The following is a 24,326-nucleotide window of genomic DNA, read 5'->3' as shown; positions in this document are numbered from 1 at the left end:
TAGCCACGTTCCCTTCACGGTTTCCCCAGCCCGTGGCAGTTGGGTGGTTTCTGAGCCATAGGGAGACTCAGAGACTTGGGTAGACCAGGATGGGATCTGTGTCATTTTCCAGACCCTCCACCAAGAAAGCCAGACAGCACCCAGTGATGGCAGGAAAAACCCCACTGAAGATGTGACCTGCTGCTCTGACCGCAAAGAAGCCTGCAGGGGAAATCAAAACCTGAGCTTCCCAAACATCCACACGCCCACGAGGCACCAGGGAGATCCTGATTCAGCAGGTCTGGGGGCGCCCAGGGTCCTGCATTCCTGACTCAGGAGTCCGCCACAGCCTGGCATTAAGGCAGGTGGGGTAAGACCCTGAACTTGGCATCAAAAACTGGTTTGCATCAGCTGAGTGACTCTGGACAAGTTTCCAACTCCCTGAACCTTCTTTCCTCATCAGTAAAATCGCCTCCAATACTAGTAACCCTCCTGATGACCTCACAGACAGCTCGGGGTGGTGGGGTCACACAGACCCCGGCGCCAAGCCCAGCCCCGCCTCTCACCGGCTGCAGGAGCTCTGACCACCTCTCCCAGCCTTGCTGTCACCCGAAAAACGGGCCTGAGTCATACCCTAAAATGCGTCTTCATGGTAATGGGACAAGTAGTGCTTCTGAGTCAAAAGAGGGGTCATCTGTGTTTAGGGAGAAGGGGGCCATAGAGGATGCGTTCCTTCATCTTCACCTGGAAAGAGGGTTTGCCCTTTGGAGACAGGAAGGGAGGCATTTGGGACAGAGGAAGTAGCCAGACCAAAGGTGAGGTGGTGAGCAGTGGGAGTCACATCCCATCTCACTGAGGGCAGGAATGGGGGCGTCCTACCACAACCAGTGGTTGTCCCCCGGACCTTCGCCACGAGCAAAGCACTGCGCTTGGCCTTCTGCACAAGTTCTTCACGTTCTCCACCCTGGGACCCAGGCACCAGAGTAGAACCAGTCCATTTCGGCGGATGAGGATGTGGAGGTTCAGAGAGGTGGATTCACTTACACGAGACCACACAGCTAGAAAGCACCAGAGGTAGGATTCGGCCCTGGGTCCCTGCGATGACAGAGCCCCCTTCAACCTCCACTAGCTTTGCTGCCGCAGGGAATAATCTGTGCTGGACACCCCGTGCAGTGGGGAGTGCTAGTGTGGGAGAGCTGGGGAGGGTTAGAAGTCGTTGGGTGCAAGCAGAGACCGAGGGGGTTGTGAGAGAGGGGCCCCCAAGGGGGAGTAGGGGAGCCTAAAGTTGAAGGCAAAGAGAGGGGGGAGGGGTGGCGCATGACAGTGACGCTTTGTCCTCTTGATACATTGCGTGCTCTGGGCACCTGTACCAAACATCAGGCTCTGTGACCCTCTCCCCAGCCTGCTTGTGTCCCACCCAGGGACTCTGTGCCGGGAAGGGAGTGTCACCTGTGTGGGGCAGTGAGGGTCTGCCCTGCAGCCCGGGTGGCCTTGTCACCATCACAGATGATGCCTGTTGGACCCGGCAGTTGGCGGGTGTCCCAGCCAGGAGCCAGCCCGGGGAAGCCAGATTGCCTGGGAGTTCGGGCTTGCCTCTGTTCATCCGAAAATAGACACACAGGCTGCGCCAGGTGCTGGAGGCACAGCCAGGAAGAATGGGGACACCTCCCTGCCCTACAGCGCTCACTGTGAGGCTGGCGGAAGAGGTATAACTAATCCAAGAGAGGTGCCTGAGCACATACTGTGATCACGCCCCCTAGAGCCACCCTGTTAGGATGCCCACTTCACAGCCAGGCAAACTGAGATTTGGAGACAGCAAGACCCTTGTCCAAGGCCCTAGAATCTGTCAGTGGCAAAGCCAAGATTCGAACCCTGGTTTGCCATGCACTCCAAAGCCCTGACCAAAGTTGGAGCAGTCAAAAGAGGAGTGGGAGAGCCTTCTGGACGATGGGATCAAGATTGAGCAAAGTCCCAGCAGCTGTTCTGTCTCTTTCTGCATCTGGTGCTCACCCCTGTGCCATCTCCCCTTGAGGGGACTGCTGGAAACAGAATTGCACCCACTTTGCAGGTAAGGCCCTATAACATTTTTTAAGGACTTGCTGAGGATCCCAGAGCTCTCGTCTCCCTGAGTCCTGGCAAAACTGGGAGAGGTGACAATCTCCGGAACAGCACCATTCCCAGCTACAGAGGTAAAAGAGCTGGATTGGACTGAGGGTGTACCTGAGCAAAAGGGGACCCGCTCTGCTGTTAGCCTGCCTCTACCTCCCCCATCAAAGCTCCCCAGGCAGAGGCAGGCTGCAGGAGTTTCAGGACCCTCCCCCACCACTTCCTTAGCTCCTCATTCCTATCCCAACAAGCGGAACCCTTCTCACCAGGTGAGCCAGAGACCCAAGGAGGACAAGGTCAATGCCCAGAGCGCCTCCTTCGTGCATCTGGGACCATGATCCATTTGGGATGGTGGTGTCTTCTCTAAGAAGGCCTTGCCCCTCAGCCCTCAAACCATGTTAATAATGACGGTGAACTTGCCACTGCTTCCACAGCAATGGCCAGAGTTCCTTGGTCTTCCTTCTGGGCTGGCTGTAGCAGTGGCCCCTGGTGGACAAGCTGGGTGGCTTGTCCTGGCAGGTTCACACTGTGAAGCCATCGAGAACAGTTTCCATCAGCTGGGGTTCTGCCTTATGGAGACCGAGAAGGGATTTATTGGCAGGTTTCAAGGATGGGAGAACCAGAGCTGAGCCAGAGCGGGAGCCAGGGCCGTTCAGGGTCTTAGAGAGCAGACGGCGGCAGAGCCTCTTCGGGACTCGGCAGGAAGGGCTCAGCCCCAGCCAGGAACCCATCCTCGTTCCGATCATGCCAATCTTCAGGGAAAGTGCAGGGAAAGAGAAAAGACTGAGCAAGGCTCTGATGTCTTGCATTTATCCATTCAGTAAATGTTGGGCACCTGCTGTGTGCCAAGCACTAACTAAGCACTAGGGTACAGTCGACTTTGGGAGAGCCAGACACTAACAGGAAACCCATAAGATCATTTCTGATGTGTTGAAAACAAGAGACACCCCCCCCCATGGAGATTGTATCCCATTGGGAAAAGTAAATCCCCCAGAGGGAATTGAGGCATGACTATGAAGAGAAGAGGAACTGGATGAGGGGGTCCCCAAATATAAATATCCACAAGAGGGTTCCTGCCATTTTTAAGACTTCGAAAGCCTGTTCTGGTGCCCAGGGTGGTGGCAAGGATTTGGGTTCTGGAAGTAGATTAGACTTCATATCTGGTCCCGGCTACTTCCTTACGTGACCTGGGGCAAGTCACCTAACCTTTGCAAGCCTGCAAAATGAGGTTGATAATTCTTCCCACGTAGGGTTGCTGTCAGGTTACATGAGGTCAGACATGCCCCATACCTGGCATATAATGAGCACTCGATTTACTTCCCAGACCAAATACTTGATCACGTCCTGGGTGTGGGGTGTGGGGATGCATGCGTGCAAGGTGGGTCACCAAGCCTGGTCCTTGAGGTTGGGGGCTATGCCTGTTGACCCTCCAGCATATTCCATTACAGCTTTATTCTTTTCAGTTAGATTGTTGAGTTTAGATTTTTCTTCTTTTTTAGATTTTTTTTCCACTATTCTCTACACCTAATGTGGGTTGTCAACTCACAACCCCAAGATCAAGAGTCGCGTGCTCTACCAACGGAGACAGCCAGGCGCCTTGCCATTACAGCTTTAATATCATTCCTGCCTGCCTTCTAGATAAGATTTACTAAGGTACCTAACTACAGAACTGCCCTTTCTTCCTTGAACCACCCCTCAAAACTCCCAACACACGCTGAAGAAATCCTCCTCCTGAAACACCCCACATTTCCCCAGGGTGTGTGTGCTCTCTTGTTGCAACAAGACCATCTGACGTTGTTCAACTACAGGTGCGCTCTTCGGGGTCTTCAGTGGGAGGGCGCTGCAAACCATAAACTCAAAAATGTCGCCCGAAACAAACTTTGCCTCCCCTGAATGCAGCACCGCAGGAAGGGGGGCTGGGTCTGGTGCCAAGCACAGCAGGAAGCAACCCCACAGGGAACCGAGAGAAGAAACAGCCAAAGGGATGTAGCTTCTAGGACACCTGCCTGCTGACAGGAGCGGGCGGGGGAGGGACGATTGTGGCAGAGGCTGGGGGTTGGCTGGGAGATGGGAGGTGTCACACTATTTCTCATTGGTCTTAATCTTAACTTTGCATGCTCTAATGTGAAATGTAATTACAGATTCTGAATTATGGTGGCGAGCTCATCAGGGCTGACTCATCAATTAGATTTATACGCATGTGCTCCTCGGAGATCTATGACCCTGATGTGTCACCTCGAAGCTCTGAGAAATCTGTCCTGCCCGTTTGCTGTCTTGGGGAACCGTGGGGTCGAGAGAGCCATTTTGAGGGCCAGCTGGGAAGGACAGTGTGACCACTATCAGGAAGCCTGGAGACCATACGTGCCTCTGAAGTCCCCAGTCTTTGAAATCTGTGAGGGCCTTGGCCTAGGAATTCAGAGCTGTCAAATACACATCGGAAACCATGCGAGGCATCACTAATGGATTACCAGCACCTTCTGCTGCATAGGGACCCAGCCTCGAGCTCCTTCTTAACACAGCCTTCCAGGCAGCCCCTACCAATCACCGTGTATTGGCACTTCTTTCCCACCCCTGGGATCAGCCCGTCCACTGTCCCCGCAGAAACATAATCGGGAAAGGAAGCTGAGTTTTGACGCAGAAGCCCCAGGTTGAGTGCTGGTTTTGCCACTTGCTGACTGTGGCACATTGGACTGACTCATCACGCTACCCGCTGGGGTGCCCAGGTGAAGGTAGGGTGGTAATCCACGGTGAAAATCCACATAAGGTAATCAGTGGGAATGTCCTTTGTCTAAATCAAGCCCCATACAAGTTACAGATGCAGCAACCAACAGAGGAGAAAGAAGGATGAAAAGCGGGTGCGATTACCCTCGGGGGGCAATCCTCAATGGGGCTGTGATCAGCTTTCTTCCCTCCTCTGTTGCCCTACAACGGAAGCCAAGCATCCACATTCAGACCGCACGGGAGCTGCGCTCCAGGCAGCCAGCCGGCTCCGACAGAACGACCAGGCTCATACTCTCCAAGGCTTCTAGACTTTGGACGGGCCCCGTGGCTTTGGCTACCAGAGGGCAGCCGCCTCTCACTCCAAACATCCCAAGAGAGGTAGATGATTTATGACAGGCATGGCAAGCAATTGTCAGCTTCTTCTCTCTTCTGCACTTAGGTTTATTACACAAGTGAGCCTCTGTCAAATCCAACCCAAATACATTGTTAAAGAAAAGGTTGGAAAACCCAGACAAAAATGAAAGTTAAAACCACCCATAGTCCCATGATTTGGAGGCATTATTAACACATGGAACAGATCCTTGCATATTTCTTTCCTGTGATGTATATCCACACACCTATTTCTTTTTCTGGAATTAGGTCATTCTGTACTATACCATTGGATAACTGGGGTTTGGTTTGGTTTGTTTTTTTTCCACTTAAAAGATGGATGCCTTTCCATAGTAATAAATAGACACCGTCCATTTCAGTAGTTTTGTGCTTCTTAGAGCCCCTTACCGTTCAGTATTTTCCTTATTTGACAATTAGCTCCCTATTGTTGGACACAGCATCCAGTTTTTCACTGTAATGAGCAGCTCTGCCGTGAAAAAAAATCCTGCTGGCTTCACCGATGTATCTTTCCTTTGGAGCAATTCTCGGACACAGAACCGCCAGTCCATAAGGACGCACATTTCCAGGCCTTTCGTATATGTTGCCAAATTGCCCTCCCGCAAGGTTGTCCCTAGCTCCGATCCCCCCAGCAGTGGAGAGTCCACGTTTCTCTCTCCCCGCTTAAGCCTGCAGGTGGAGAGCCACAGGCTCAGAACTCTATCCAGCTGCCGGGTCCTGTGGCCGGACCCCTGAGGGTCCTCAGAATCAAGTTCTTCCTCTCCCACTGGGCAACGCGAAGTTGGCCCAGGAGAGTCCGTGGCCAGGAGGGGGCAGGGTCCTGGTGCCACCTGGAGTGGCCACCCACAGACCCCGACCCCCTTCCTTTCTACCTACACGCCCCGATGCCTTTTCTCGAGGTGGGCTGCCCACACCTTGTGACGGGACAGTGAGCTTTTGAGCTATCGTCAACCTTATTTTCCTCTACAGCTCCTACGGAGTTAACAGATGTACGCACGTCTGAGGCAGTCATGCGGCAAGAGACTTTGGGGCCAATCCTTCCCGTTTTGACAGTGTGTAATCGAGGTGAAGCCATAAATTTTATAAACAAGTATAAACGACCCTTAGCAACATATGTCTGTTCGACCCTTCCAAGGTGATCGTAAATAAAGGCACCTGCTTGCTGGGGGAGGGACGTGGGCGCTACAGATGGCCAGTGGTGAGGGCCGAAGGCTCTGTGCCTTGGGAGCATCTGGTGGGGGACAGGTCACCCCGCCACCCCCAGGTCCTAAGTCAGCTGGACGGCTTTCCGCCATTTATTCCATCGTTTCTCCAGCCTGCCTTTGCCCTTATGCCCCCCGCCCCCCCGAACTGGTGCCTGCTTCTCACCCTTCCCCAGAGAGGTAGCTTGTAGCAGGGGTGGTAGGGTCCCCTCCCCCGGGGTTTACGATGCCCTCTTCTCCTCCCCGCCCAGTTCACTGTCAATGGCGGCGGTGGCACCACTGTCCCAAGACGGCCCCCCCCACAGGAATCTGAAAACTGGGGTTCTTGTCCCAGCTCCACTGCTGCTCACAGGGAGACCTCAGGCAGCTTGAGTCACTGTGGAGAGGTAAGAGAATGCTTGAGGCAGACAGATGCAAGTTCAAGTCTGAGTTTGGCCACCGGCCAAAGTGCTCTCTTCCTGTGCCTCAGTTTCTGTGTCTGCATCTGAAACAAAGCTACTGATATCTACCTGAGGGGGCTATGGGGGGGGAGCGGAGTATGTGCTAATGGCACACGCAAGTTGCTCTCATATTGCTCAACACAGTATTCCTCGTATTGCTCAAGAAGAGCTCAGTAAATGTCAACTGTTTATTAGGATATCATTACAACCATCACATCACCCCAGCAGATCCTGTGTGATTCTGAGCAAGTGACCTCACCTCTCTGGGCCTCATTGTCCTTACCTCCGAAATGGGGAGAATACGTGCACAGACCTCAGTGGGTTCTGAGAAATAAGACACATCAAGGTACACCTAAGCATGTAGCTGAGTGTTGAGTAAATGATTAGTCGTGGTGTTGAAGGGCGTAGAGCCCTGATTTCAAGCCTAGCTCCATCTCCTAGAGCCACGTGACCTCCAAGCTGGGCTGGTTTTTCACCTGTAATTTGGAGATGACAGTGATGTTAATAGTACCACCTTCATGGGCTTTTGGAAGAATTAAATGAACTATTGCATGTAAGGTGCTTAGCAAGATGCCTGGACACAATCCCTACTCAATTTGTGGTCATTATTAATATTTATTTCTATATTCTCTCTTGGCCTTAGTTTTCCCGTCTGTAAAATGGGAGCAGTGATTTCTGAGATCCCTTCTGGCTCTCATTGCTCTGTCACTGAGTACTTGGGCAGCATGGTGTCCCTGGAGCCAGGGCCCCTGGTCTGACTGGGACCAGCCCCCCTGGAGGCCACCTGTGTACCCAGCCTCAGTAAGTCCAAACCAACTGGGGGTGCCGCTTAGTGGTCTTCTGAGCTTCACCCAGGCCTGTGCTACTTGAAAGTGCTTTGAAAAGAAGACACAACTCAACAATAGCTACATTTTTTTTCTTGAGCAGCTCCCATGTGCCAAACCCGTGGGGCTTACTCCCTGAACCCTTGGAAGCTGAATCATGAGCCCCAGTCATAAAAGATAAGACTGAGGCTCAGTGAGGTCAAACAATTTACTCAAGGTGGCTCAGCCAGGAAGCAGCAGGGCTGGAACTTGAATTCAAGTCGTAACAACAACAACTATAAAAACAGTTAACTTGAGGGGCATGGGTGGCTCAGGCATTTGAGCGTCTGACTCTTGATTTAGGCTCAGGTCGAGATCTCAGGGTCGTGAGATGGAGCCCCATGTTGGGCTCCACGCTCAGCATGGAGTCTGAGGATTCTCTCTCCCTCTCCCTCTGCCCCTCCCACTCGTGCTCTCTCTCTATCGAATAAGTATATCTTAAAAAAACAAAAACAAAACAGTTAACTTGCCAGGGGCCATGCTAAGTCCTTAAAAAAAAAAAAGATTACTTATTTTAGAAAAAGAGAGCATGGAGGGGCAGGAGCAGAGGGAGAGAGAGAATCTCAAGCAGTCTCCACACTGAGCACACAGCCTGATGTGGGGCTCCAACTCACGACCCTGAGATCTTGACCTGAGCCAACACCAAGAGTCCGACGCTTAACCAACTGAGCCCCCCAGGCGCACCTGAGTCCTTTTAAGTACTGCCTTATGTTGATCTCTCTTAATGGCCTCTATCTATGGGGTAGATATTATCGTCCTTCCTGTTTCACAGATGAAGAAGCGAGTCTGAGAAAGATGGAGTGACCCGCCCAGAATCTTGAAGCTAGGAAGTTTCAGAGCTGGTCTTGAACCCGAGTCGGCCTGGGCCGAAGCCCAGCTGTGTGCCGGGCTGTTCACTGCCCTCCACGGTCGGGAGCATCAGAGGCCATCCAGCAGCCTCCCTGGCCAGGCCTGAGTGCTGCTTCTCAGGCTGCAAGGCTGGAGCTCTGCGGGGCTGCACGGGTTATTTTAAAGTGGGGATTCTTGGGGCGCCTGGGTGGTTCAGTCGTTCAGTGTCTGCCTTCGGCTTGGGTCATGATCCCGGGGTCCTAGTATAGAGCCCCGCATCAGGCTCCCAGCTCAGCGGGGAGTCTGCTTCTCCCTCTCCCTCTGCTTGTGCTCTCTCTCTCTCTGTCAAATGAATAAAAATCTTAAAAAAAATAAGAAAGTGGGGATTCTTACTTGGGGCTTCCGTGGACTTGCTCTAATTGTACACATCCTGTGAACATGTGTGTGCGCGTGCATCTTTCTCAGGAGAGTATGCACGTAGCCTCCATCAGAAGCGTCTCAAGTGTCTGATTCTGTGGAGTATGAGAGAACACGAGGGACATCCCCACAGCCTCAGGTGTCCCCAACCTGACTGTCCCCTGCCTCTGCTCGGGCTCAAGCATGGCCTTCCATGAGGGACTCCCAGAGAAGGAGACCGCACGCCCACTTGGGCTGCAAAGGTGAATGGTCTCAGTAAGCAAGACTGGGCCAGCCTGGGTCCAGGATTGCCAGGGAGACTCCCGAGCCCGGGCAAAGGCAGGCAGGGATGAGCCACAAATCCTTCCTGGTACTGATTTATGTAGCATTCACGTGGAATTTATTATACAAGGGATTTTATTCAATTGAACTTGAAGTGTGTCTGGATTCTTAAAGGTTCAGTAGTGATAACGGAGAGAGCGATCATAAAACTGGATGGGCTGTCGGGGGAAGGTGTCGGGGAGGAGGTGAGGGTGACATTGCAGCTGACGGGGGATTCGGAACCGGGACGTTTGTCATTGGGAGGTGTTACAAGTTTGGGCTGAGAAAATTACTCGGTGAGAAATGCACATTAACAATAGCCAGCAGATAGCAGTTAAGGGAAACTAGGTTGAGGAATGAGACAGCAGAATCTATTAGCGTCTGATATTGTTCTCGGGGGGCCCAGGTCGTGATTAAAACGGCTGTCAAGGGGCGGTGGGGGTGGGCGCGGGGGAGTCGCAAGTCCCCATCCCGGGGCCCACACCTTGGTGCTGACGCCCTGAGCCTCGGTTTTCTCCCCTGCTGAGTGGCTGTTTCGGGGTTGCTATGAGGTTTGAACGAGAATGCTGTCCGTGGTGCCCCAGGATCGGGGCCTGGCACGTGGTTTAAACCCCTCCCCGGCGCTGGCCGGCGTGACGATTATGTGTGGCTCTCTCCGCTGCACTACCCAACCACCAGCTACTCTCTGCAGGGCACTAAACGTGTCCCCGGGGGCCGGGCAGCGCTGGGGGGAGGCAGGCGAGCCCGCGTAGGGGAGCGCCCAAACCCCCAGGAATCAAGGCAAATACAATTTTCACGTGGTATTCTAAAAGATCAAAGTCATGCAAAAGACCTATGATCAATGAGGAATCACAGGTTTTTTAATTTTTATTTTTAGGTAATCCCTCTGCCCAACGGGGCTCGAACTTCCGACCGCGATCAAGAGTCGCACGCTCCTCCGACTGGGCCAGCCAGGCGCCCTGAGGTGTGGAAATTTTCAATAAAAGCTGCCCGCTGTTTCTTTCCCGGCCCTGCCCTAGCGTGCAAGGGGGCCGTCCCTTGCGACCGTTGACAGCGGTGTGCAAACAGATGGGGCACCGCAGGCCTCATCCTTAGTCGTGTGTTTTGACAGTGGAGCTTTGTGTTGACGTTTCTCACTAGGTTCCAGACACGGGAGGCTATTTTGGCGAGTGCAGGCGTGCACGCAGGGGTACGCAGGTTTCCTTTTGCTTCGGGCTCCACTGTGGCTCTGTAAGGCCCTGCAGACGCGCCAGCGCGCCAACCCAGTCTGTCGTCCGGGCCCGCAAAGCAGGCCTGCTGCTTTCCCCAGGCTGGCCACGCATGCGGCCCCTGCAGAGCTGCCAAGTCGTCCCTGCACCTGGGCCTGTGTGAGGGGATGTATGCCCTCGGGAGGAGGTGGCTGAGGCGGGGCCTGGGGACCCGGAGAGAAAAGAGCGAACGTCAGGCCTGCACCGCCGCAAGGGCAGGTGGGGCCGGGATTTGGCAAGAGGCCAACTGCTTTGTTTCGAAGCCTCACTTGATGCTGTCTTTACTCAAACTGCTCCTCTCGTCCTTTGTAGGGTGTCTGACCACCCCTAGGAGCGGGGGGGGGGGGGGATGTCGTTCCGCCATCTACGTCCTGCTCCTTGCAGGAAGATCCGGAGTGAGTGGCCTGGGTCGCTGCGAGCTCCCGGGGTGCGCGCCTCCCTGGCCCGGCCTGAGTGCTGAGCCCCTCGGTCGTGCTCGTGCCGCGCTCCGCTCCGCTCCCCAGCACTGAGCGCCTGCCGAGGCCCAGACCTGGCGCTAACCACTGGGAGGGCCTTCGCCTTCACCCGTGCGCGCCGGCACCTCGGCCTGCCGGGAACCGAGGGAGCGAGCCAGCAGGATGCCATGCACCTGTTCCTTCGGCAAAACTCGCCGGCACAGTGGTGACAGTGAGAGCCCAAGTCTGCACGTGACCGGTGGTCGTTGCCGTCGCGGAGCCGCTGGCTAGGACAGCCAGGGTGAGCAGGCTCCCCGAGCCCGAGCTGAGCAGGGGCTCGGTGACGGAGTGAGAGGCGCACAGAGTCCGCCAGGCGTCTGGGCCCTGACAGGTCGCGAGAGCCTGCCCTTCCCGAGTCATTTCCTGCAATTAGCGGCGTGCAGTCTCCACATTCTCGGGCCGCCTCCCTGCCCTGCATAAATATCCCCTTCCCAAGGACACAGCTGGCCCTGGCAGGGTCGTTTGGGGGGGGCAGCAGGGGTGACAAGAGAAATAAAACACAGCCGTGGCACGGATCTCAGAGGCCGAGACCAGCAGAGAAAGAAGTCCTCCTCTGAGCAGTGCTGTGCTCTCACCAGGGTCTCTGCCCCTTGTCCCTCAGCCCCCCGCCCCCCACCGAGGGAGGAAGGCTCCCTGCCGGGAGGGGGGTTCTCTGGACTGCACTCCTGCCACACGCACCTCGTGTGTCTGCAGCTGTCCTTCCCCCGACACAGGCGGGAAAGGTGGCTCAGAGGGGCTCGAACTTCCAAACCTTGTGTGCCTTCCCCTTTATGAACGTGACACTTACAGCCCCTGTGGCATGGCTAAATCACAGTTCCATTTCCAGGGGCCTCTGGTACCGCTCCAAATCCTTACACCACCTGAGCCCGCAGTGGAAGGGCTCTCTCAACACACGCACGTGCACGCGCACACGGCTCGAGCTTTTCCCACTTTTATTTTTTTTCTATGTGGCTCTTCCTTGCACAGCAATCACTCTACCCTATTTTCTGCAATACCGAGTTCATTCGTTCCCACTTCCTCCACGACCCGGGAGAGCCTAGGGGAGCAGCCAGGAGTCTCACCCAGCCCCCTTGGCTGAGATCTTCAGGAATCAGGACAGGAAGGACAAACTCTTCACCTCCAAGGGGTCTGCCAATCTCCCCCTTTGCTCCCCCTCTGCATTATTTCCACGTGCCTCAGGCTCGCTCTGACGGGTCATTTTTCTTGTATATTTTTTCCTGATTCCCCTCTCTCATGGCTGTGTATCTGGCTAACGTGAAGAGATAGTCGCTGAGTCTGGAGGGGCAGAGAGAAGTCAACGGGATGATGTGAAATGAGAGATCAATGCTAACAGGGTCCTTCCCATATTAGCCTTCAAGGAGGAAATATAAATCACATGCCCTAGGAGCATTGGGCAGGACAGCGGGTGCTCAGCCAACTTGGGCTTGATGGATGGCCCTCCAGGCCATTTTCTGTAACTCTGGCGCCAGGGCTGGGGCAGTTCCTGCTGCATGAGGCCGCTAACTCCACCCGGCCTCACAGGGCTGATGGCTTTGGGCCCCTCCTGGGCTGCTTTCTGCACCTTCCAGTGGCCGGGATTGAGACACCCAAAACTGAAACACCCAGCCTGCCCTTAGGGTGCCTGCAGTGAGTTCAGGAAGCCGCCCACCTCTCAACTGTCCCCCACTTTTCTTGTTTTCATGCTGAGCACTGACCACCACCCTCCTCCACCTCTCCCGGTCCCAATCCTACTCTCTGAGGTCAGCTCCATGCCGGGTCCTGCTGGAACCTTCCCTGACCCACGCCCCCACTGGGATCCAGCCTCCCTCCTCCTAATGCCTGGCTGTCTCTCTGGGGACAGGGGTTGGGGGCAGCAGAAGACATTCTGCTCTGGGCGTCCCCCATTCCTGGGGGGTGATGACATACTTGCAGCTATTCTGCTCAGCGCCGCCTTCCTTGCTAAGGGAATGAACTGGCTCAACCCACACAACCCTTCGGGACTATAATGTTCCCCAAAGGTCGCTGCTATGAGAATGAATGGAACCTTCCTCACTCCCTTCGGGCCCACCCACCTCCCAGGAAGAATGGAGCTGGTCAGGTCACATCCCAGTGGGAAGGGTGACCACAGCGAGGGGCCAAGCCCTGGCTGTGAAGTCACTTTCTGGACACCCAGGACAGCTCCCAGGGACCCCTGGGTTCTCAGCCTGCCCCCGGGCCCTGACCTTGCCCACACTGGGACTGCGTGAGCCAAGGCTGCAACAGAATCCAGTGGAGCCTCCCGGGGGCCAGCCCAGCTCACTGGGTCCTGCTCGGGGGCCCTGGGCTCGGATGGCCCTGAGCTGGCTTGGCCCAGCTATCTCTTCTCAGTTCACATGGCCCCCGGGCCTTGCAGGGAGGGCCTGAGAGATCCCTGCCTGAGCTCCCTGGTCCCTCAAACCTGAAAGCGGGCCCCTTGGTACACACTGTCCCTTTGTTTTTATGTTTTGTGCCACCGGTTTTTATAATGGTCTCTCCCAGTGAGACCTTCACCTCCCCAGGGACAGGGACAGTGCCTGCCTTGTTCTCAGTGGCATCCCTGTGCGGGCTCAGCACCGGGCACGTTGCAGACCCTCCATGGGTGTGAAAGGAGTGAAGGAGTGTGTGGGGCCCCTGGCCTTATTGTTACAATGGGCCTAGTTTTTCAGAGGCCCGGGACTCCCTGAATTCCATCTGAGTACCTGTTTAAGAACTTGGCCACATTAGCGTCTGTCTCACCCATCTGGACAAGAGGTAGCACGCTGGAAGGAGAGGAAACCGCATCATGTACATTCCGGGGGCCCCAGGGCTGCGTCCCACACCAGCGCCTCCAGAAGCCCGAAGCAGCTCCTTGCCAGTCTGGCTGCAGACGTTCCAGACAGTGGACTGCTGTCTGCCCTTGCTAGGCCCCTTCTGTGTGTCCCCTCTGCCGCAGAACCCTTGCTGGGAGGTGCTCCCCCCAAAACCGAGGCTCTGGGTTTGTGGCCCCTGCCCAAGGGGCTTTTTCATCCCACAGGCACGTCTCCACCTCCCTGTCCAGTGTACTGAGGACCCATCCTCCGCTCGACTAAGCCCCATCGTTGGGCCTTTGGGTTTCTCCAATTTTTTGCTATTATGAGCATCGCCGAGGTGGATGGTTTTGTACAAACGGCTAATTTGTTCTTTTGAGGCCGGAGCTCTGTCACCCAGGATCTCTCTGGCAAACCACTTCATGAGCGATGAAAGCTTTATGATGTGGGGCTGTGGACAGAGCTCAGGGTTGGACTCTGCTCGGGACCAGCCGGCTGCCCGCCCTGGCCAGGATGTCACCTCTCTGAGCTCCAATTTCCTGGCTCCCGTATGCTGGGGGCTGCCACCCCCTCTCTGCCCAGGTCATCATGAGGCATCAACGGAAGAAGGAATAGGAAGTGCGTAGCACAGCCCTGCCAACTGTATCAAAGCGGTGCCTTACTTCCACTTCTCTGTAAAGCCAGTGGCAGCCGGTCTCTGAGTGGTGTAGATGGAGGCTTTGCAGTGAGCTCTTTTTCAGTTTCTCTGAAAAGGCTATCAGGAGCTTTTGGGGGGCCCCTCCCCTCCCTGACTCCGCGTCGGAGGTGTCGGCACAGCGGCTGGCTGGTCTGTGGAGAGCCTCCCCGCTGAGCCCCCCACAGCCATGGGGGCTCCTCTGGGCCCTTCTCTACCCAGCTGCCAGCAGGGTCCCTTCGTGTCACCCCATCCATGGTTTCCTGTGGCTCTCAGGACAGAGGCACATCTGTCCCCTCTGCATCTACAAGGCTCTGCCCGGCCTCTGGCCTCATCGGGCCCCACACCCTCTCGCTCTGGACCCAGAGACTTGGCCTCCTTGGTGTCCGTTCTGTGCGGGGCCACCTCTGCCCCTGCTGTCCCCTTGCCCTGCACACTGTCCCACCCCGCCCCCCATGCCTTCAACTCCTGGCTCACACGGCGTGACCCTCCCTGTGCCCACGGCATGTCCCCCACAGCCCCGCCCACGGTGTGGGGTCCTCCCCTCACCTCGGCCCAGCTCCGACCGCCCCGCCTACATCAACCCCCAGGGATGCGGAGCCAGGGCACAGGGGAGGGGGCGTGTCACCGGATAGCCTTTTGACTTTAATGCCTCGTGGGTGGTGGAATTATCAATAACCAGCTAAACCCACCAGGGCCTCCTCCTGGCCTCCTACCCTGTTCACCCGTAAGCTCTTGTTTCTCTAGAAGCTCTGCTCTTGATGTGGTGACATCATCTGTCATTTGTGGGCTCCCGGCTCACTGTCTCCCCGCGGCGACGCAGGGCTCTGAGGACAGAGACCTGGTCTGGCTGGTGGCCGCCCAGGACGGTGAAGGTGGCAGGTGGAGGTCTGTCGATGGCCGACCGGCCGACCGGCCGGCTGGCCGGCACGGAGCCAACCCCCGCCCCGGGCCTACCTGCTGCTCTGAGCAGCCCCCCGCCCTCTCCCTCGGCCCCCTTACCGTCTCTCTGCTCGGCGGCACACGGCCCGACAGACATGTAGCGCGGAGCTGCCCTTGCCTCCGGACTGGAAGGAGAGAGTGGGTGTTGGCGGGAGCGGGGGTAGCGGGGCGGCATGGGGGGCGGGGCAGGCGTGCCCACGGCAGACAGATGGGCCAACAGGTACATAGGGCCCCGCACCCCAATAGGCAGTGTTCTGCTTCCAGGGGCCCTGCAGGGGCACACCTGCTGGACACCCCCCTCCAAAGGCAAAGTGGGCAGGGGTGGGGGAGAGACTGGCGAGGGTCTGGAGGGGACTTGGGAAGCTGGGGGACAGCTTCTGTCACTGGCAAAAATTAAAAAAGGGGACTTAGTCAACGCCTGTTTCTGTGAATACGCCTGGCTGGCAGCCAACCCCCGGGTGAGACCCCTCAGTACCCACCGGCAGAATAAAGGCCGTGAGCGGGGGCAGCTGGCTGGCATACTTGTCGATCCACTGCTCCAGCTCCAGGATGGGCCCTGCCTCGAACACGGCATGTCCTGAGGCATGGGGAAGCAGAAAGACATGGCCATGAGACCCACGGCCCGCCAGACCAAGGAAACCGCCCCTGTGTGCCTTCTGCCCAGGGGCTCTACAAACCCCTCCCACGGGCTCGGGAGGTCCTTCCTTCTCAGGGCCTAGGGGCCAGGCAGCCGGGGGACCCAGGTGACACCCAGGACGGAGCCCCACCCCCTTGGGCCCTCCAAGCACAGAGAGATTACTTAAGTGAGCCTCCCTGGCCGAGGAGCGCGGTGTCGCCAGGGCAGAGCCGACATCCTGCAGCGAGCACTGGATCTGGGAAGCGACAGAAGGTGAGAATGAAGATCCACTCGTGGCCCGCCAAGCAGAGATGACGGGACTCCTCGCGCAGAGGGGCTACCTGACGCCACCAAGGCGTGCAGGGTCTGGCCTGACAGGGACTGTCCGGTCCTTTGGCTAGCCGGCACTTGGAGGCCAATGCATTAACAAAGTCGGCCGAACCTTCCGCACACCTGCCTTGGACGCCAGCTCTGCGGAGAGGGGCCCTGGGTCCCTCGGGGGTATCTGGGTTACCCCGACGAGGAGCGACAAGCGCCCAGTGATGATCTTCTCACCTGGTCCTCGTCTCCCTCGGGCCTGGGCCCCGTGAGGTTTCTCCTTTCCTCTAAACTGCCAGCTTTGGTTTTCCGACCTAGAACAGCTCGGCCAAGACACCAAACATGACAGTGCTTTCTAAACCATAAGGGACAAGTATCTGTGGGAACGGGGTCACCCCTGCGTGACAGATGCCCCACCGGAGCCTCTGCCAATGACACCCGCAAACACGGCCTTGGACGCTGTGCCTAGCCAGAGTCCACTCGAGCTGCACGGGGGGCCGTGGGGCGGGTGGGGGTCTGCGGCCTCGGTGAAGAGGGCCACTTGACGGCATGCCAGGAACAGGACACGGGGGAGCCCACCCAGCGGCGGACCGGAACCCGCCTTGGGCTGCCGCTTGGGCGAGTTACTCGGGCGCCTGGTGTCTCTGGGGCTTCCGGTGGGAGGCAGAGCAACAATACCCCGCCCCCGTGGTCGGCCCCCTGCAGCGTCTGCCCCCAGGACTGGAGGGAGCTGGCACCAGTTTGGGAATTGGACCCCAGCTCTGCTGATTCCCGGCCAGGGGAGCCTTGGGCCAGCGGCCCTTTCAGAGTCTCGGTTTGGCCCCATGCAACGTGGATGCAGACCTCCAGGCACGGGCTTCTGGGAGGCCAGCAGGGCCCGGGCAGCCCAGCGCTCTCTCAGATGCCCAGCGAGCAGGGCCCTGGTGAGGCTCCCGGGTGAGAAAGTCAGGGTCCGCACCCTCAGGGGGTCCAGGCCAGTAGGGAGAGGCAGACGGATCAGACCATCTGACACTCTCTGTGGTGCCCGCGGGAAGCCAGGGGGCCAGCCCGGGCCCCGGAGGAGGCGATGCCGCAGCTGTGACCCACAGACAGGAGCCTCAAGCACAGGTCGGCTCGTCACATCACTGGCGCCCCTCCCCAGCCTTTTCCCTTTGCAAACTCCACTCAGAGATGAGCACAAGATCTAGAAATGACTGCGGTGGGTATGAACAGTCCTGCACCGTGAGGCTACAAGCCATCCTCCAGCACACAGAAGGTGCCTCGTTCACAGAATGTTCCAGCAGTTGAAGCCTCCCATCCTTCTGCAGCCCCCTCACTGCCCTCTGTCTGCTCCCATGAGCCTAAGTGGACTCCGGCCTGGCCTGGAGGACTGCAGCGGGCAGGGCTGACCCTCCAGGGAGCAGCTCCCAGTCTCAGCTCACCCTGTAGACTGCAACCTTGTCCTGTGCATTCTAGGGGGCATGGCCGTCTCCACTGTTGAAGTCCTGTCTGTGGGTCAGAGCCTCCAGGCTTCCCAAGGAGCAGAACACGAATACTAACGACCACAAAGTCCCCTGGCTGAGGGCTTACTGAAGCTGGCTTTCCCAGCTTTCTCCACCCTGGGGCTGCTGACGTTCGGGCCCGAGGCATCCTCTGGTGTGGGGGCTGTCCTGTGCACGGTAGGACATTAGCTGCATCCCTGGCCTTTGCCACCTAGATGCCGGTAGCGCCGCACCTCCACGTGTAACAACCAAAAATAACACTAGACATTGCCGAGCGTCCCCGGGAGGGCCCAGAATCGCCCTGGGTCAAGGCCTCTTCACTTTACACTCCCCCGCAACCCCCCCCCGCCCCAGCCCCGGTGCTATCTCATCCCTCGCCTGGGAGGATGACGTGTGTCCCCATTTGGCAGGTGGAGAAACTGAGGCTCCCGGAGAAAGACTGACTAGCCCCAGGTGGCACAAAGAGGAAGAGATGGTCAGATGGCAAATGCAGTGACGGCTGCCTGGCCACAGGGACAAATATCCCAGTGTGGGGGGCAACACTGCTACTCACTTTCCGAAGCTCTTCAGCGAATGGGTGGCCTTTTTCTGCGATGAATTCCAAAGCAAACCTATGAGGAAAAAGAAAAGAATCTGCCTCTAACATAATGTGCCTGGGCCCTGCCTTACAGAAGGCAGCAGGTTCACCCGGTGCAGGTCATTTAGCTAATACAGCTCTTAACACACGCGGTGTTGTTCTTCTTGCTGACGGGAAGAACGTCAGAAACTCTCATTTGGTTATCGGGTGTGTGTTGCTCAAAATGCCTTTTCTTATACTCATTACTGATCCAGCCGATGCTTCTTTCTTCAGGGCCTGCTCTGGCCCGGTCCAGGCAGTTCAGCGTGAGTGCAAGGGACACAAGCTGTGTTCAGCAGGACAGGGAGGTGGGAATCGGGTATCACGTGACCGAATGTGAAGTTGCAAACTGAGGTCAGTGCTCTGGAGGAAAGGGCCAGAGTCCCGAGAACCTTGGCCTTGGCTGGGGTTCAGGGAGGGCTTCCTGGAAGAAGTGGTGCTGGAGGTGGGACTTTGAAGGCTGAGTAGGAGTTCCCTGGGAAGGCAGGTGGGACAAGGAAAGCCAAGTACCCCAGGTGCAGGTCAGGACCCCGGCTCCTGCCTCCCCGCAAACTCTGCTACCTCTCTCTGCACCAGGCAGGGTCCCGGCAGGGAAGAGTCAGCGGCGCATTCACAGGGTTCTTAGAGGAAAGGCTGGCGAGGGGACTATGAACAGAGTGTGGGAAGAGTTCTGGAAACGGACAATGGATGGCAAAGATTAGCAAAAGCAGGGGCCTGAAGCGGGGGGGGGGGGGGCACTGCCCGGAGCCATGCAGCCGGCCGGGCGAGAGTCACTGGGGAGCAGGGGCAGAAATGCTCCCACACCTGTTTCCATCAACATTCCGTCTCCTGCTGGTGCCTCCCATTGGCTGGACCCACCCGGAAGCCAGAGGACGAGGGGACTGGGGGGGGGGGTGGTGTGTGTGAAAGCGTCACCACATGACGTAGGCTACCTCCTGGGCAGACCAATGAAGACAAGGGTGGAGAATGGCCTCAAAAGGGCCAATGAAGAACCACCAGTGCACCTTCACAGTCCATCTTACAGTCAGAACTAAAGACACAAACGTGTCATTTGTCATCTAGTGTGGGACAACTCTGCAGGCCGGACACCATCTGCCCTGAGCACAGCAGTATCCCCCTGCCTGGCACAAAGTAGGTGCTCAGGAATATCGGCACTGGGGACGTCGCCATGACGCAGGCCAGGTGTCGGCCCCTCCTCAGTGCTTGCTCCATCAGGCCCCCACCGCCTGTAGATGCCCCTCTAGTGTCTGCTCCCCGGCCCCCTCGGACCGCGCGCTCCATGGAGCATGTGGGCTGGGGTGCCCTGCTGAGCCGTGCCTGGCACATGGAGGTGCTCGCTCACGATCTGACAAAGAATCCACAACTGAGATGTCCCCCGTCTCCTGCCCACACGGACTGGGGGCCGATGGCTTGCTGATTTGCTCATCCTAAACAGCCGATGCCCACCTCATCTTCCTTCCCCTCTGCCCATTTCATCCTGTGCCTCACCTCCTGCCTTCACACACAGACCAAAGCGTCTGCCTTCTCTACTCTGCTGGCAGACCCTCTGACCCTCTGCACCTGCCATTATCTGGCCCGAGTATCTCACCTCGCCAGGCCTGTCACTGAGAAGCGTACTCGCCTGGAGGGTGGGGGAGCCAGGGATAGAGGGGCAAGGCAGCTTCACATGTGTGGGACGGATGCCAGGCAGGGGCAGGCAGGGCAGGCAGGGCAGGCAGGGCAGGGAGGGAAAGGAGCCTGCAGCCCGGGAGCCTTGTGGAACTGACCCCAGGCCCCTGCACTGCCAGGCCAAGGCGGGTTCCTCGAGGGTTGGCAGCCTGGGGGACCAGCCAGCACTCTCGAGAGTTATACGTAAACTACACTGACTGATGCCAATTCAAACTCAACCTCAAGGCCAATCCCGTCTGCCTTACCCAATGGCTGAACTTAATTCATCCGTAGTTCCCACAGCTTCAAACACTTGGTCATCTTTAGGTCTCCTTTCTCCAGTGAAGGTGCTAGAAAACCCTGTGAAAAAATGTTTAGCCACTCAAGTTAAGATTTTTTTTTTTTAATTTTCCTAAAATGCTCTTTTTAAAAAACTTTCCACCTGAAGTAGAACATATACACAGAAAAGTGCTCAAATCATAAGTGTACAAGCTGGGGGCGCCTGGGGGGGCTCAGTCGGTTAAGCGTCTGACTTCAGCTCAGGTCATGATCTCAGGGTCCTGGGATCGAGCCCCACGTCAGGCTCCCCGCTCAGCGTGGAGTCTGCTTGAAATTCTCTCTCTCTCCCTCTGCCCCTCCCCCCGCTTGGGCTCTTTCTCTCTCTCAAATAAATAAAATCTTAGAAAAAAATTAAGTGTACATGTTGATGAATTGCCACCACCTGAATATACCTGTGATCAGCACCCAGATCAAGAACTAGAATCTGATCCACATCCCTGAAGCCCCCACGTACCCCCTTTCAGTTGCTACTCCTAAGGGTAACCACGACCCTCACTTCTTTCCTGATATGCTTTTATTTTAAGCCTCAAAATCATGGACTAACCATCCTGCTAAAGAAATAAGACATGGAGATACATACTATGTATATGTTACAATTATATTTCACGTAAAATCGAAGTCCTCTGTATCTCTGCCTAGGTCACAATTTGCTACCATTCTACCCTAACCACGGGAAAAGAGCAAACTTGCTCCCCACAGCTGGGAGCGCCAGCCTGGCGCTCACAGGTGGGCTGTGGTGTTCTCCTGCTGGAACTCGAACGAATTCACAGAACACCATCTGGTGGCCCCACTCGGACTGTGACACATCAAGACCAAAACAAGAGCCTCCACAATCATGTCTGAGCCCAGAACACTGTCCAAACTGTAACAATGACCAAACACCCCCATGTTTGGTGTCCCTCTGGCCAAAGGCGAGGGACTGCTGCTCCTTTATCAATTATAGCTTCAGCCTCTCTTTGTGTCTCCCACCTTCCAGCTAAAAGTGATTTAAGAAACCCAACTAGAGAATTAGGCCTGCTTCCTGACAGCCTCCAATCCAGAGCACAAGCCCCACTTCCTGGAACTCTCCCCCAATCACCTAACATAAGCCCAGTCCTATAATGAGTCCTTTCCAGCATCTTCTCACTGAGCGCACGGTATGCCACATAAGGAGCTAACTGACCCACCCTGACTTGACTACATTGTCCTCAGAGGTCTCTGCTGGAGGGCATCAACACTACCTTCTGTTTGTTGTCCCTAGGCACATTTTTCCTTTTTTTTTTTTATTGTGGTAACATATACATAACATAAAACTTACTGTTTTAACCATTTCTAAGAGTACAGTTCGGTGGCATTAAAAACATCCTATGCATGTCGTTTACACTTTTACTGCGTAAGTACAGACCCCCCCTCCCAAATACACATACACTGGTGATCTGCACAGTTTTAAACTTTAGAAAATGTGTCACACTGACATATTCTTCCACATCTCACTTTTTTCTGTATGTTATATTCTGGTACTGTTTATTTTTTTTAAAGATTTTATTTACTTATTTATTAGAGAGAGAGGGTGCGCGCACCAGCAGGGGGAGCAGCAAAGGAAGAGGGAGAAGCAAACTCCTTGCTCAGCAGGGAGCCCAATACGGGGCTCAATCCCAGGACCCCGAGATCATGACCTGAGCCGAAGGCAGACGCTTAACTGACAGAGCCACCCAGGCGTCCCATTCTGGTATTGTTTAAATAATCAAAGTAATCTATGCTCATTACAAAAAATTATAGGATAGAATAAAAGTATGTACCATAAACAATGAAAACCCTTCTGTTCATTCCCCTCTCTCAAAACTCAATCCTCAATCCCTCTCCCAGGTAATATTCCAAGATGTAAGCTTTCAGAGTATTCTATGCCTATCTGAACACATTTGTACCTACACACATAAACACACTTCTATCCAAGTGGATTTCAATTATTTGGATTGTTCTGCAACTGGCTTTTATCACTTAATATATCTTAAGCATTATCTTATGCATCTGGGGCACGCCGGTGGCTCAGTTGGTTAAGTGTCCGGCTCAGGTCATGATCCCAGGGTCATGCGACTGAGCCCAGCACTGGGCTCTGTGCTCAGAGCGGAGTCTGCTTGGGATTCTCTCTCCTTCTCCCTCTGCCCCTCCCCCCACTCATGCGAGCGTTCTCTCTAATAAGTAAATCTTTTAAAATACATATATTTTTAAAACACACACACACACACACACACACACACACACACACACATATATATGTCTTAGGCCTCTTTCATTTCACATCACATTTGATGATATTTATTGAGATTTACATAATTTTTAATGACTGAACAATTTGGCAGAACTTTAAGATAGAGCTGACTATCTTTTCTTTTTCTTTTTCTTTTTTTGCATGTTTCACCCACCCCCTACCTTTGTCTCCTGTTTTGGTGTATATCTTGGGGATCTTGGGTGTCTTCAAGGAAGACTGTGACCTGATGAGAAATAGACATCAAGACGTGGTGAGTGGGGATGGCTTCCCCAGTGTGACACCTCCCTCAGTGGTCACAGCTTGCTGCTTGTAGCCTGAGGGGCAGCACCAGCATCTGCCGGCATCTCTGCTGACATCATTCCCCTCCTTTTCTTCCTGGTGCAGCCCTTTGTGGGCAAGTTCTGTGTCTTGCCCACATCCATATCTGCAGAGTAGCTCATGCTCAATATTCACGGAAAGAGTTTACTGATCACTTTCCATAGTCTCTGCACTGTGCTAACTGATTGCTGGCATTCTCCTGGAATCATTCCTGGAATCTTTCCACAGCCCCAAAGATAGGAACTATCTATGAGCTTCATTTTACTGTTGAGAAAACTGGAGCTCACAGGATGACACTTGCCTTCCCAGGTCACCCAGGAAGGAAGATACAGGGCTGGGATTCATGCCCAAGACTACCTTACTCCCCCCACCAAACTCTTACTTCCACCCTTACTTCTACCCACCCAAACTCTTATCCTCTCTTCCACCAAGTCCAGGCTTCTCGGAGAGAAAGCACTCTGGGCCACTTCCATTCTATGAAGCTTCAGGTATACTCAGGAATGACGAACTGCTAAAACAGAGTCGAGTTCTGGCATTTTCAAATAGCAACATAACACTTTTAATACAGGCTTCCACACTAAAACACTACATTAGGAAGTTACTCAAAACGTTCAATTACTGGATCTATGAAATTTATCGATCCATTATCAATTCATGGTACTCTGCAGGTTCTGAGGTCCAGAAATGGGGTGCAAGTTTAAAGGTCTATGATGACAGCCATCTTCAGATCGTGTTGGTCTGTCTCTGCGTCTTAAGGGATAAACTGCCTTGGAGCTACGTCAAAATCTGAACTGAGGCCCCCACCTGACCGTGAGGCCCGGCAAGATGGCCCTCCCGGCCCCCGTGGGACTTGCCCTGCCCCGACCCCTGACAGCTGGGCTTCCTTCGGACTTGCGCAAAGAAATCTTGGTCTCTGGCTTCCAAGGTGCCCACGTGGCCACGTGACCCCTTAGGACAAGAGTGGACGTCACCCGGCGGTTGCTACGGTGACCTCACAGCGGTGTGACGTCACCATAGCGACGACCCCACAATTTGCGGCAGGTATCCGAGTTACCCTCCCAGCCAGGCACTCACCCGTCCCCGTCTTGCACGCCCTGGGGGCGGTGGCTCTGGAAACGAGGACACAATAGCCCACCTGCGCCGACACCCCCGCGCAGGCCAAGGCGGCCTCCCAGGCCCCACACAGCCATGCACCAGGCAGCTCGTCGGGGGCTGACCCCGCCAGGCTCCCGTCCAGCTCCCAGAGTGACTCCACCTACCTCCGGCCGCACCACCGCTCACCCCATTTTCCATTGGTCCGTGGCCCTCGACCCAGGGCGGGACACTCCCAGGGGCTTGCTTCCCATTGGTTCACTGAAGGG

At 55.5% G+C, this 24,326-nt stretch overlaps 1 protein-coding gene and 1 long non-coding RNA gene across 3 annotated transcripts; one reads left to right on the top strand and one right to left on the bottom strand.

Annotated features, from left to right (window-relative positions):
* The first annotated feature begins 1,323 nt into the window (after positions 1–1,323).
* On the top strand, positions 1,324–5,554 carry LOC114219150 (uncharacterized). Its single transcript, XR_003611331.2, has 2 exons — positions 1,324–3,738; positions 4,227–5,554. It is a non-coding gene; the product is annotated as an uncharacterized LOC114219150 (long non-coding RNA).
* Positions 5,555–10,085: 4,531 nt separating this feature from the next.
* On the bottom strand, positions 10,086–24,194 carry MMAB (metabolism of cobalamin associated B). 2 transcript variants are annotated; one of them, XM_028116681.2, is made up of 9 exons: positions 24,040–24,194; positions 22,809–22,870; positions 20,327–20,420; positions 18,351–18,408; positions 16,182–16,254; positions 15,862–15,959; positions 15,443–15,507; positions 13,681–13,740; positions 10,086–12,259 (listed from the first exon to the last, which is right to left on the bottom strand). In XM_028116681.2, exons 1-9 carry the CDS (start codon positions 24,153–24,155, stop codon positions 12,160–12,162), a joined length of 726 nt encoding a protein of 241 aa, XP_027972482.1. In that variant the 5' UTR covers positions 24,156–24,194; the 3' UTR covers positions 10,086–12,159. The 2 variants fall into 2 exon arrangements, with proteins under 2 accessions (XP_027972482.1, XP_027972483.1); XM_028116682.2 differs by lacking the exon at positions 13,681–13,740.
* Positions 24,195–24,326: the final 132 nt, after the last annotated feature.

The sequence above is a fragment of the Eumetopias jubatus genome, unplaced genomic scaffold (genome assembly GCF_037043125.1).
Source record: "Eumetopias jubatus isolate StellerSeaLion01/CBP00866 unplaced genomic scaffold, mEumJub1_p1.0 scaffold_16, whole genome shotgun sequence".
Taxonomy (NCBI): domain Eukaryota; kingdom Metazoa; phylum Chordata; class Mammalia; order Carnivora; family Otariidae; genus Eumetopias; species Eumetopias jubatus.
This window is presented reverse-complemented; position numbering and strand designations above follow the sequence as displayed.

Excerpts from the sequence above, each read along its gene's own strand:
- MMAB (XM_028116681.2), bottom strand. The coding sequence starts at position 24,155 with ATGGCTGTGTGGGGCCTGGGAGGCCGCCTTGGCCTGCGCGGGGGTGTC. Across the intron at positions 16,255-18,350 it reads TCGCTGAAGAGCTTCGGAAA|ATCCAGTGCTCGCTGCAGGA; the intron begins GTGAGTAGCAGT and ends GTCGCTTCCCAG. Across the intron at positions 13,741-15,442 it reads TGCCGCCGAGCAGAGAGACG|CGTGCTACCTCTTGTCCAGA; the intron begins GTAAGGGGGCCG and ends CTCTCCTTCCAG.